General features: G+C 47.2%; 1 protein-coding gene across 1 annotated transcript in view; it reads right to left on the bottom strand.

The window, feature by feature from the left end:
- Positions 1-1,258: 1,258 nt before the first annotated feature.
- Positions 1,259-12,934, bottom strand: part of sytl5 (synaptotagmin-like 5) — a 22,968-nt gene continuing 11,292 nt past the window's right edge. Inside the window, exons 8-17 of the mRNA XM_084478122.1 lie at positions 12,530-12,659; positions 11,226-11,326; positions 10,201-10,293; positions 7,766-7,944; positions 7,044-7,146; positions 6,232-6,393; positions 5,649-5,757; positions 4,162-4,303; positions 2,675-2,883; positions 1,259-1,405 (exon numbers count right to left, since the gene is read on the bottom strand). Coding sequence (XP_084334248.1) covers positions 1,260-1,405; positions 2,675-2,883; positions 4,162-4,303; positions 5,649-5,757; positions 6,232-6,393; positions 7,044-7,146; positions 7,766-7,944; positions 10,201-10,293; positions 11,226-11,326; positions 12,530-12,659 — 1,374 coding nt within the window. The 3' untranslated portion in view covers position 1,259. The remainder of the gene's footprint in view (positions 1,406-2,674; positions 2,884-4,161; positions 4,304-5,648; positions 5,758-6,231; positions 6,394-7,043; positions 7,147-7,765; positions 7,945-10,200; positions 10,294-11,225; positions 11,327-12,529; positions 12,660-12,934) is intronic.

The following is a 12,934-nucleotide window of genomic DNA, read 5'->3' as shown; positions in this document are numbered from 1 at the left end:
GGATAGATCAGCCTTCCAGCCTACCCAGTGGACTGTAGCAAACGTTGCTCATCCGTAGAGCTCTGAAGAATAAGTCCCGCCTCCAAGGCTCCGGTTCCCTCTGTCAAATGTCTATGGGAAATAACGTGGGGTTTTTGAATGATCGTACATAACAAACTCTGTAGGTGGCGAAGAAGTAAAAGCTGCGTCACGTTTTGAACAACACACATTTTCCATCTAGTTTCGACTGTGTTTTTGGATTGTCGGTGCCATTAAAGAAGTAAACGATTATTAATGCTACTTTAACGGCACCAAAAATCCAAAAAACCCAGTTGAAACTAGATGAAAACGGTTGGAGTTGAAAACGTGACGCAGCTTTTACTTCTCCGCCACCTACAGAGTTTGTTACGTACGATCATTCAAAAACCCCCCCGTTATTTCCCATTGACATTTGACCGAGGGAACCGGGAGCCTCGGAGGGCGGGACTTATTCTTCAGAGGTCTATCCGTCACACGTCTAGGTGGACACGCCCACCTGTGATGTCAGAAGAGGCCGATCTTCGGAGTGGCTTGTAGCGGCTAATCACACTCCCACCTGGTGGTAATACAACGTGTCCCCCTTTAAAGTACAGTGCACGTGTTGGTCCTCTTACGCCTGTCGTTTATGTACAGCAGTGCTTGGTCGTGGAGGGAGGCTCCGGCGGGCGACGGAGGGCGTAAGGCATGACTGGTGGTTGGAGACGGGCGGCGGGGAGGGGCTCCGGGGGACAGATGGGGCAACAGGAAGTAGGTGGCGGTGGTGACGTCGTGGCGACCACGCTCCACAGCAGAGTCTCAGCGGGGCGGCGGTGGTCGTGGTTGTTGTCGTTACTGATGTTTCATCTTTGAGTCAACGATTGTTTACATGGCCTTCTGTTGGCCTTCTCTCTCTCTCGCTCTCTCCTCCCTCCTCCTCTCTCGTCCCAAATTCACGCCACTTTTCTATCCCTCTCTCCTACCTCCCCCTCATTCTCTCACCCCACTCTCCCTCATCCAGCAGCTCTTAGTCTTTCTCTCACCCCCACTCTCTCAGTCTGTCTCCCTATCTCACCGCCTCTCTCTCTCTCACCCCTCCTCTCCCTCATCCCCCATCTCTTGCTCAATCATCCCCCCCCTCCTCTCTCTCCAGAGAGACTGTGGTGATTATCCCTCTCATCCCTTGTCCCCCTCTCTCTCTCCCTCTCCCTCCCTCTCTCTCTTTTCCCTCCCTCCCTCTCTCGCCCTCCCTCCCCCTCTCTCCCTCACGTGTCGGGGTTGCGCCGCATGCTGGCGCGCAGCATCAGAGTGCACTCCTGGGGGACCTCTGGGTTCTCCATCATGCGCTGCCACAGCTGCTGCTCCTCTCCGGAGGAGTCCATCCAGTCCACCTCGTTCCCGTAGCTGTGGCCTGGCGGGGAGGAGGAGGAGAGGGAGGGAGGGGGGTGAGGTACAGGCCGTTCCGTTTGTTCTGCCGGTTCCCCGGGTTTTAACCACACCAGATTACTTCCAGGAGTCTTCCTGGAACTGAGCGGCTGTCCTGGACTGAACTCGCCGCGTGGGGAGGAATGTGTGAGTAACACGTTTACAACATGCTTACAATGCACTTACGGCGCTGTTGCTGTTGCTGTTCAGTCAGGGGTAATGTTTCCTTGCCCAGACGTACTGCAGGTTCACAAACGCACACACACACACGACACACCCCGACAGCCACACCAAAACACCCAACCCCTACACATACACGTACACACACACACACACACACTGACAACCTCCCTGCCACACACACACACACACACACACCGACAGCCTACCTTCACAAACACACCACAACATTCAACCCCCCCCGCAGACACACACAATGCCAACCCATAGACATATACACACCCTGACACCCACACACACACACACACACACACACACACACACATACTCACACACCAAAACACCAACCCCTCACAAACACACACAGTGCCAACTAGGGATGGGGATCGAAAGCCGGTTATATCAAGGACCCGGTTCCACTTTTTTCAAAACCCGAAAATCAATAACGTTTGGGCTTATCGATACCACTATCGAGTCTCATCTTTTTTTTTTCTTCCGTAGGTCCTGTAACGTAACTGTGTGTCTCTCGAGTCACGGCACTTAAATCTAATCAATCTAATAAAAAAAAAAATAGTAATCCAATCCAAATCCGTGTTGTAATCGGCAGCATACAAGCTAGTTAGCTTGAAAAGTAAATAAAGTTTCAGACGTGCTGCGTGATGATGTGTTCAGGTTGGCTCAGTAAAACGACCGTTAGGTTATCATGATGCGTTCAAGTGTAACGTAAAGAAAAGGGAAATTGAGTTTTTGGCGAGAAACATGAGTAATACAGTTGTATAGTTCTCTAATCATTTTAGAATATATAATTAAACTACTGATGCCAATATTTATTAAAAATGACATTTAATTTAAATATTATTTCCTAAATAGTTTCCCAATCACTAAAAACATGAAGGCTAGAAACGTTTTTGTTATGCTCACTTGTTAAGCAATAAAAGCAATACCAGTTCTGTTAAAAACATATTGTCGCGTCGTCTTTCCACCAAATAATAGAAAAGTATCGATAGTGGTATCGATAAAGACTCGCCCCCCACACACACACACACACACATACACACACACACAGAGCACCCACCAGTGCCGGCTCCCAGCCGGACCCCTCCCAGGAAGACGTTGCTGGCCAGGGCCTCCTTGTCCCAGACGGTGAGCTCCAGACACACGTTCTCCAGGTCCCCGGGCTGCAGGCCGCAGTAGGTGAAGGTGTGGTTCCACCGCGGGCTCACGGTGCGCCGCTCCACCGCCGTCTTGTGCTTGGTGGACTTGTTGCTGTCCGGCAGCAGGTACCTGGAGAGAGAGAGAGAGAGAGAGAGATAGACAGAGAGAGAGAGAGAGAGAGAGAGAGAGAGAGAGAGAGAGAGAGAGGAGAGAGAGAGAGAGAGACAGAGAGAGAGAGAGATAGAGAGAGAGAGAGAGAGAGAGAGAGAGAGGGAGAGAGAGAGAGAGATAGACAGAGAGAGAGAGAGAGAGAGAGAGAGAGAGAGAGAGAGAGAGACAGAGAGAGAGACAGAGAGAGGGAGAGAGAGAGAGATAGACAGAGAGAGAGAGAGAGAGAGAGAGAGAGTTTTATGTACAAAGAGTAAATTATGATCCAGATTTGAGAAAAAAAAAGATTGTATTTTATACTGTTAAGATGGATTGATATTACCAGCTTGTACAAAAGACTTAATCAAAAGGCTCTCTGAGCTTCTCTGAAATGAATTGAAGGGGAATACATTTTATGGAGTGTTTGAGACAAACATTCCATCAAATGTATTCAATTTTCTTAAATTTTCATTCATTCCAAATCGCTCAACAGCTCTGATGTGTTGAAATGTAATGTATAATAAACAAAGACTAACTACATAGAATAGAGCACTTTCAATTATCATTTCAAAGGTAAAACCCCCAGCTATGACATAAACAGTCGTAAATGTTGCTTAAATGCGATAATCCTGAAGCTAAATATTTCCCCAGAACCCCTCTTTTGTTATGCGTTTTGAGGCCCCTTTCACATTAGAACCAAAAACCCACTTAAACCCCAACATCTGTCTTTTGTCTTTAGCTGGAACGGTTACAACCGACATTCATTCCCGGAGCGAATGACTCCGCAGTAGTCCTGGGTATTTATCGGCTTTCGGCTCCCCTCGGCAGCTGATGGAAACAGGGCTCCTGGGTGGACACGTGGGAGAGGTATCCACCGGTAACAATTGTCTGGCTTTCATGCAGCCTGGTACTGTTTATACGACCCCCTGTTTTATGGCTCCTTCCTGACGTGGAAAGTGACACATCAGGACAAAACCCCAGGGCGTACTCTTTTAAAGCCAAGCGGGAACGGTTAGACTACTTAAGGTTCTTCACGCATTTTAAAAACGTGAATATACGTGCTCTTTTTGGTGGAAAAGGGGTATCATTTGGTCCCCCTGAAAGCCAGGTAGTATAACAGACACTGGCGGTTCGAATGAACAGCCCTTCCCCCTGAGGGGGGCTTTATAGGAAGCTTTTATAGCTTCTCATAAATGCTCCCTTGTGAGGCGCTTCTGTTGGCAGGAGGGCTGATGGAGATGGAGTGAGTGAGGGTCTCACCCCTTGACGAAGGGGTCCGAGGTGCCTCCGGACTTGACGGCCGTGAGGTTCTTGGCCTCCTTGACCAGTAGCTCCACCATGCCCCCTTTGGGCAGCATGAAGCGACTGGTCTTGGTGCCTTTCAAGAAGCTCTTCTTGTTCACTGAGGGGAGAAGAAGGATCAGGAATGAGCCGGGTGGGGTAACATAAAGGGAACACTTTACAATAAGGGTACATTAATGAATCGCTAATCAACCTTAGTTAATGAGATAATAGGCATTCACCAGCAGTTAATTAACAGATAAATAACAGTCTAGTTCATGTTCACTTAGGAAATGGTGTTCATGAAAACTAAGGTATTCAATTATACGTGATTTAAAAGGGGACATAAATATTGATAGTACTTATAGATTGTAGAGATTCGATTTGTTTGGCATATGTGTGGGAGGCTGAAAGTAGCTTCCTGAGACCATGCTGATCTCAGTAGATCACATTCTGTTTCTCTCTGCAGATCAGTTTGTGCATAATTTGGAAACAAGCCATTTCATATGAAATTTCATATGACCAAATAATGATGTTAAAACAGACACGGGTGTGCACGGATGGCTTTTCTCAGAGGAGAAGACGTTTCTGCTTTACCTCAAACTGGATTTGGTGAGAGCGAAGACAGCAAGAGATTCACTTAGTTATTTAATCTGATTGGCTTGAATTTCTTGCCCTTGCCCTGGCCCTGCGTGGAGCTCAATCGATGCCCAGCCAAGGCCACCCTGACAGGCTGATGGCATGCATTTAAATCCACCCTGAGCTGGAGGGTTTGGAAGGGGCCGTGAACCAGGTCCGGAGGTAGGAACAGGTTCTCACTGTGAACCAGGTCTAGGGCTGTCAAAATTGCTCCACATATATTCAAACTATTCGAATATCTATATTTGCGCATCACGTCAATAACAGGACAAACTAATACAACAAGACATAACTACTTGTATAGGTAGTTTATTTAAGTTTAAACATATTTGACAACATATTACCTACACAAAAATAAGTAAATTAACTAATGGCCAAGACCGCAAACCTCGCTCTCGCTCGCTCACTCTCGCTCGCTCACTCTCGCTCACTCACTCTCGCTCGCTCGCTCACTCTCGCTCACTCTTTCTCTATCTCTCTCTCGCTCCCCCTCACTCTCTCTGCGCATACTGGTTTAAATAAACAACAACAATAAACAAATGCTGAGTGCTGATCAAGAGTTTTGTGCCAGCTATTTAAGGTCCCGACTCTTGTCCCGAATATGGCAGGCTCCATTCAGTGAGTGAAACAAATACAACATTAATTGAAGTGCAGTGTGCCCACTCGCAAAGCGCCGTGGCTGCCGCGGGTGTGTGTGTTTTTCCACATTCGAATATTAATTTTCACCTTTGACTGTCTGTTTTTAAAAACTATTCGAATATACATTCAAATTTAGAATATTCGTTGACAGCCCTAACCAGGCCCGGAGGAAGTGCACGGGGTCTTACCATGAACCTGGTCCAGAGGCAGTGACAGGTTCTTCTCAGCTGGGATGTACTTCAGGACCACAGTGAGTTCTCCTTTGTACTGCATCGAGGAGTCAATACTGTTGTCCACCTACACACACATTGACCACATTCAGCCAATGACCACCGTCTGTGTGCATCTGTGTACAATGTCGATATATGTGTGTAAGTGTATACATATTTATGTTTATGTATGTTCATGAACATATGTAATATGTAATAGATGTGTGTGTGTGTGTGTGTGAGAAAGAGATAGTGTGTGTGAGTGTGTGTGCGTGCCTGCATGTGTGTGCGTGCCTGCATGTGTGTGCGTGCCTGCATGTGTGTGTGCCTGCATGTGTGTGTGAGAAAGAGTCAGTGTGTGTGCGTACGTGCCTGAACTTGTGTGCGTGCCTGCATGTCGGTGTATGTGTGTGTGTGTGTGTGTGTGTCGGCGTGTCCCTACCAGTGTGTGTGCGTACGTGCCTGCACTTGGTTGCGTGCCTGCATGTGTGTGTGTGTGTGTGTGTGTGTGTGAGTGTGTGTGTGTGTGTGTGTGTGCACGTGTGCGTGCGTGCGCCCCCACCTTGGGCTGCAGTGCGTACCACTCCTCTATGTTGGAGTCAAACTCCCAGGAGTCGAAGGTGAGCTCCACCTCTCCCAGGAAGCTGTTGTGTCTGAAGCGGTCGTGGTGCCACACGGACAGCTGCAGCGTGCGCGTCTCCAGCTGGGAGTGGCTGATGGTGTACTGCGGTAAAGAGCCACACGACCACAGAGGAGCCATTGAAACCAGGACAGAGAGCCGTCGTTTACTCCTCGCTGCTTTCCTTAAGGGTTATTCGGGTGTGTGCACTAACTATCTGAAAAATGATGTTTGCTGAAAATCAATCTGACGCAATTTCGGTCTAAATCGCTTTTTCTCCTCACGCTCTGTTTCCTTTAAAAGTTTCCATTCAAAGTTGAAGGCTTGGAGGAATCCAGTCCTCATCTTTTAATGGTTCTTTCTATGTTCTCTCTTGGCTTTGTAGCCTAACGTATTGCCAATTACAGCCCAATGTCATTAGAGCAACCGTGCAGCTGAATGAGGCTGAATTGTTTCAGACTTCGAGGAAGTACGAGCTACACAGACAGCGATATTATTCACACATTTTGACATTTTCCTGACAAGATATTCGTGGTTTGTGTCGTTGATACATCCTTCTGTCATACTGTATTGTTATTTCAAGTTTTTAGATTCTGTTTCCCGTAACAATAAGTCTTCAATAAAAGGCCAGCATCTGGTGATCATCATCATCTCTACCTCCACCTTCTAGCACACACACACACACACACACACACACACACACACACACACACACACACACACACACACACACACACACACAGGAACACCCTCACCCTCAGGTTCTCGTTGAACACGGGGTTGGTGGAGTTGGACTTGATGCCCGTCTTCCTCTTGCTCTGGCGGGACTTGTCGGGCAGCAGGTAGGTCTTGACGTACCTGTGGAGCCCAGCAGTAGAGCTCCAGATCGATCCTAGTCAAGCTCATTAAGGCGCTGAGCATGTTTTATGCATGTAGATGTGTGTGTGTTTCGTTCATGCCTTTGAGGGAATGCCTTCAATGTGTGTGCGTGTGTGTGAATAAATATACATAACGCATTGGTGCGTGTGCGTGAGTGTGTGTGTTCCATCCACATTGCCCCTAGTATGTGTGCGTGTGCATCTGGGTAGGTTCATGCGTTCTAGGTCATGCATTCAAATGTGTGTTTATATATGAGTGTGTGTGTGTCTTTGTGTGTATGTGTGTGTGCGTGCGTGTGTGTGTCTTCCATCCACTTTGCCCCGAGTGTATGCTTGGTGTCTTTGGGACTGTTGCGTTTGAGGTCATGCATTCAAATGTTTGTCTGAATATATATATATATATATATATATGTGTGTGTGTGCGTGTTCGGCGTGTGTGTCTATGCATATCATTACCATCGCCCCTAGTGTATTTGCGTGTCTGTGTCTAAGTCTGGTCATGTCTGTGAGGGCATGCATCACATGCACATGTGCGTGCATGTGATGCATGCCCTCACAGACATGTGTGTCAGTGTGCGTGTGTGTGTGTCAGCACTCACGCGTCCGTGCGCTGCCTCTTCTCGTCCCCGGTGGCCAGGTTCTGGCACTCTTTCACCAGCACGTTGAGCGCCCCAGTCTTGAAGCTGTAGCTGATCTTCAACAGTATCTCCCCGCTCACCCGGGCGTTACCATAGTCACCGGTCTCACTGTACATGCTCATCATGCTGTTTATGCTGCTCTGTAGAGGGAGGAACGCACAACAACAGAGAATGACATGGAGCAGGGCGGGGGGCGTCAGCACAACACACAGCGCGGTACGCGACGGATGAGCCATCAGACACGACAGATGAGGGGAGACGCTCAGGCAAACGAGGGAGAAAAGACAAAAGACCTGAAGCGTGTGGAAGAGGGCAATCAGGAAGGGAGGCAGGAGAGGAAAAAAAAACTAAAGGGGGAATCGACCAGAGAAAAGAAACCTCGAGAAATAAAGGATTGAAGAGAAGAAGAAGGAAAGGAACTGAAAGCATTTGAAATGAGAGTCCACGGATCCATTTTAATTTGGGTGTGCAGAGGAGTGCTCTAATGCCTTCAGAACAGATATGATCTGGGGTGGTCGATGGGAGAGGCTTTAAATGCAGAGACTACAATCCATTTTGGCACAACACTTCTTGGGAGTTATGTGCACACCTGCCTCTTAGAAAAAGATGGAATCTTAAAGCAATCTTAAAGCTCATCATCATCCAATAATCCCCACTCCCACCATCTTAAAATAATGGTTTAATTAATTATCTTAAAACCTAGTTAATTAATGAAAATTGGCGGATGTGAGTGGAGCTGTCCTGGCTATCTGCTGTCATTAAGTCAACCCTTTTCCAGAGGAAGTCAGAATGATTAAGGGCGATCAGCCTGATATGCTGAACCTTTGTGGGAACGCATAGATCATGCCCATAGACACACATGAATGTGCACGCATGCACATGCACATGCACATGCACATGCACATGCACACGCACATGCACACATACTATACTGCCAGTTTGAAATAACCCGACAGGGGACAGTGTATTTACGACGACACCGGCTCTGTGTGCGGTTCGGATAATAACTTGTGACTGTGGCTGTGTGTCACTGCTGCATTCAAACTGGCAAGCATCCGCACAGAGTAGTAGGCTGACACATAAACAAAAACACGGAGCGGCTCACAGTCTCGGCGTCCGAGTCAGGGACATTGAGGTACCCCCACCTCCTCTCGGAGCACGGGGTGGAAGACTGGAGCGGAGCGAGGGAGAGAAAGGCAGAGGAGAGACAGAGCAGGTTGGAGCGCCGGTGATAGACACAGACCCAGACTGGAAGAAACTACCGAGAGGGAACAGAGGGAGAAACGACCTCGTCCCCCATTACAGCCCGGCCCAAAGGGGCCACGTCATGCAGGGTTGCCATGGCGATTACCGAATGGAGAGGGGGACATTACTGCATCAGCTGTAATCAATTATCACGTTAACAAGGACACAGAGGACACAGAATAGAAACAGGCAAACATTAACCCCAGAGCGATGGGCTAGGATATATTTATGTACTTCGCATATTTGAATAGTCTCATTATTCTTATTGATTAGTATTTCTTTTTTGCTGCTTAAATTAAAGCATAGGAGGGAAATTAAGATTGTGGATGTTTTAATGTTGTATAAATGCCACCACCATTATAACTGATACTATTACTACTACTGCTACTAATGTTAATAAAAATCATTAGAATAATTGTATTGACTAGATCATTAGCGGTTGGCCCCGTGGACTCATGTCTCAAGTCGCGTGGCCAAAGCCACATTAGTATTGAGCTTCTTTACAGACAAATATTGAAACAGCCGTGGTGCTAAACTAGAAGACAGGTTTCCTAAGCATGCTTTCTTAGCTTTGGGCTAAAGTATAAAAAGTAAGTAAAGAAGCAATAGGGTTCTTAAGCATGCTGTTTTAGCTTTAGGTCGTAAATAAATTAAGTAAATAAAGGTAGTAAGAAGAAGAAGAAGAAGAAGGAATGGGTCAAGCCTGTCGTCTTAGCTTAAAGTAAGAAAGTGAGTAAGTAAGAAAGTAAGTAAGTCAGTAAATACGTGAGCACGTAAGTAAGTATGTAAGTCAGTAGAATACGTTTCAATAGGTTCTTAAGCATGCTGTCTCAGCTAAAGCTAGTAACTGAAGTTCTAACTGTCGTTTTAACTTAATGACACAACATTCCTCTTCAAGCCCTCAGCTTAGACCTCGTGTTGACACACAGTCAATAGATTGACACAAGCTATTGTCATGGCACGTCAGGCTTTTAGCACCCACCATATACATGTGTGTCTATGTGTGTGTGTGTGTATGTGTGTGTGTGTGTGTGTGTGTGTGTGTGTGTGTGTGTGTATGAGCGTGCGTGTACTGTGTGTGCGCGTGTGCAAATGTGTATGTGAGCATGTGTGTTGAGTGCTTCAGGACAAGGGTTAGCACGGGGCGTTACCGTGGACACTGCGTTGCTAAGGCGTCGGCTGACCCCTTTGCCGGCAGACACCAGCACATCAATGTCCTCCTCCTCATTTTCGTCCGAAAACTCCTGCGGAGCAAAGCATGTGGGAACGATTCAGAGGAAGGCCGGGGGGGCCTGGAACCCTCTTGGAAGGCTCCGGTAGCCAGTGAGTCTGAGGGGGCGTTTGTTGACCCTTCCACGTTAATTCAAAGGGACATGTTTGGACAGAGTGAGCTAATGTCATTACTATCTCATCCCACGCGACCAACACAAAATAAAATTAAACATGAATTATAAAAAAGGCGCCGTGCCTCGATGAGAATCTGCAGTGATACGATCGCTCTTTTGTCCCGGCCTCCGCTTGGATTGCATGCACAGCCTTGAGTAACGCACTGGTGTTAATTAACCCTTGGGGTACACAAGGAGACAAGAGACCTGAGGACGGCTGCTCCAGACAGCCGTCTTAGTCCGCTTTTGAATGCAGCCCTGAAGTGAAGCGAAGGCCTAAGTGAACGCATGAGTCATTGTCTCACGCTATACGATATACACCCTGAGATGGACGTGGAGGTGTGAATGGCATGAGGTGCGGATTAACCCTGCCCAGTCTGTCCCTCTCCCTCTCTGTTGGTTCTGTATGTCCCTGCCTCCCTTTCTGTATTTCTCTCTCTCTCTCTCTCTCTCTCTATCTTTATCCATCTGTCTCTTTCTCTTTCTGTCTGTCTCTCTTTATCTGTCTCTCTTTATCTGTCTCCTTCGCGATCTCTCCAGCTTTCTGTCTCTCTCTCTCTCTCTCTTTCTCTCTCTCTCTCTTGTCAGTGTCCAGACACCACCTCGTAGCACCGGCGATGTCCATGGTATTCTAAAAGAGTTACATCACAGGGAGCTTAGATGCGTGTGGTGTTGGTGTTGGAGGAGGTGGTGGCGTGCGTGTGTGTGTGTGTGTGTGTGTGTGTGTGTGTGTGGATGATGATGATGATGATGATGATGGAGACAGACAAAGAGATTGGAGGGGGTCCCACCGATCCGTTGAGACCAGGGATGGAGCGGCTTCGGAGGCTGAGGCCGTCATCGCTGGCTTCCCATCCAGGAACTGACAGGTCCAGCTCAGAGCGACTGTGGTCTGCCCAGAGGAGACGGAGAAGACTTTCACTTTCACTTAAAGACGACTATCTCTGTTGTTGTTTTTTATAAAAACAACTATTTGGACTTAATGTTGCGGGACAGTTCACTCCTGAAGCCAGAGAGGAAAATAGATAAGGATAGAAAAAAATAGCGATGGAAAATAAATAATCTTAACAGTGTATTTTGAGAAGCAATTACTCACCACATTTTATTTTAAAATGTAGAAGATGATTTAACAGTTTGAGTAATCCAAATGGAAATACAGTTTACATTTACATTATTCATGCTCGAAAAAACGTTCGTTTTGATCGTGTGTCGGGTTATCGCATTTCCCTCGCAGGAGTAATAAAGAGCTATCTCATCTTATCACTTTAATGACGCAGATCCTATAACTGTATCCGTGTACAACTTTATTGAGTGAGACGTCTCCCTGCACCCTGTCTGTTGAAGAGTCCCGCCCCGCGGTGCAGCTTTCCATCCCACTCTCCTACTCGATCCAAAACATTCGTTTGACGGTGACAGCCCCTTTGTTATGTAAGCTGTGTAACGGCGTTTGTGATGAGATCAAGTGTATGGGCTGCTCTCACACACACACACACTGGTGTGCCTTGAAGCACCACTAGGTGTGCCATGAAATTGTGCCTATTACATAATACGCATCATTCTGTCAAAGATAATTCAGATAATTGCTGCTATACATGGTTTGGTTTATCATTGATTTAACAAGCAAACAATATTTAACAAATAATGCAATGGCTTTCCAAATACAGTCTGCGACAGTCTGCAAAAATACTGTGAAAATGATCAATTACAGTATGTATAATAGCCTGATAATAACGGGTGTGACGTTCTTCAAAGTCATACAGAACACAACTTTTAGTTGGTGTGCCAACTGTTAAATATCTAAAGTGACGGCAGACAAGCTCAGATCATGGTGAACGGGGCATTTCACTTTCCTTCGCTTTAGATTTGTTTTCGACCAATCACGTGGCCGGAGGCGGGATCTGTAAGCGCACTATAGAAAACACTTCAGAAAGCTTCGGTAGAATATCTGGAATGAATAGGATATAGGCCTTAAGTCGTTACTTTGTCGTTACGGGTTCCCGGCCCAGGCTGCTACGCCGTCTCCCCCCAGAGGTTCCTCTATGACGTGGAAGCCCATCACGGCCTGAATAGTGAATAGTTATAGTAAAGGAAATACCGGAAGAGCCTGAGGCCTGCGACACAGCGATGGTGGGCGTGCCCGACTCGCGCCTTGGATGGCCAATGGGGAGCTTCTCCAACACATTGTCAGCGGACTGGAAACTGGCAACGCTTTCAGCACCATCAGGCTGCATGTGAGACACACGCACACACACAAACAGACACACGCACACACACAGACACACACACAGACACACACACACACACACACACACACACACACACACACACACACACACACACACACAGAGTTACAGCCGTTAAGCACATGTGAATCACACAGCCTTTGCGTAGCTGCCAATGCTAACCAGGACATGAACTCATTGAAAGTAGTTCATCGTGGATGTGGATATGGTGTACACGTGCCGGTGTGTTGTTTGTTGCACTTTTGTGTGTGTGTTTG

This window comes from Micromesistius poutassou (genome assembly GCF_964030765.1).
Source record: "Micromesistius poutassou genome assembly, chromosome: 14".
NCBI classification, from domain to species: domain Eukaryota; kingdom Metazoa; phylum Chordata; class Actinopteri; order Gadiformes; family Gadidae; genus Micromesistius; species Micromesistius poutassou.
This window is presented reverse-complemented; position numbering and strand designations above follow the sequence as displayed.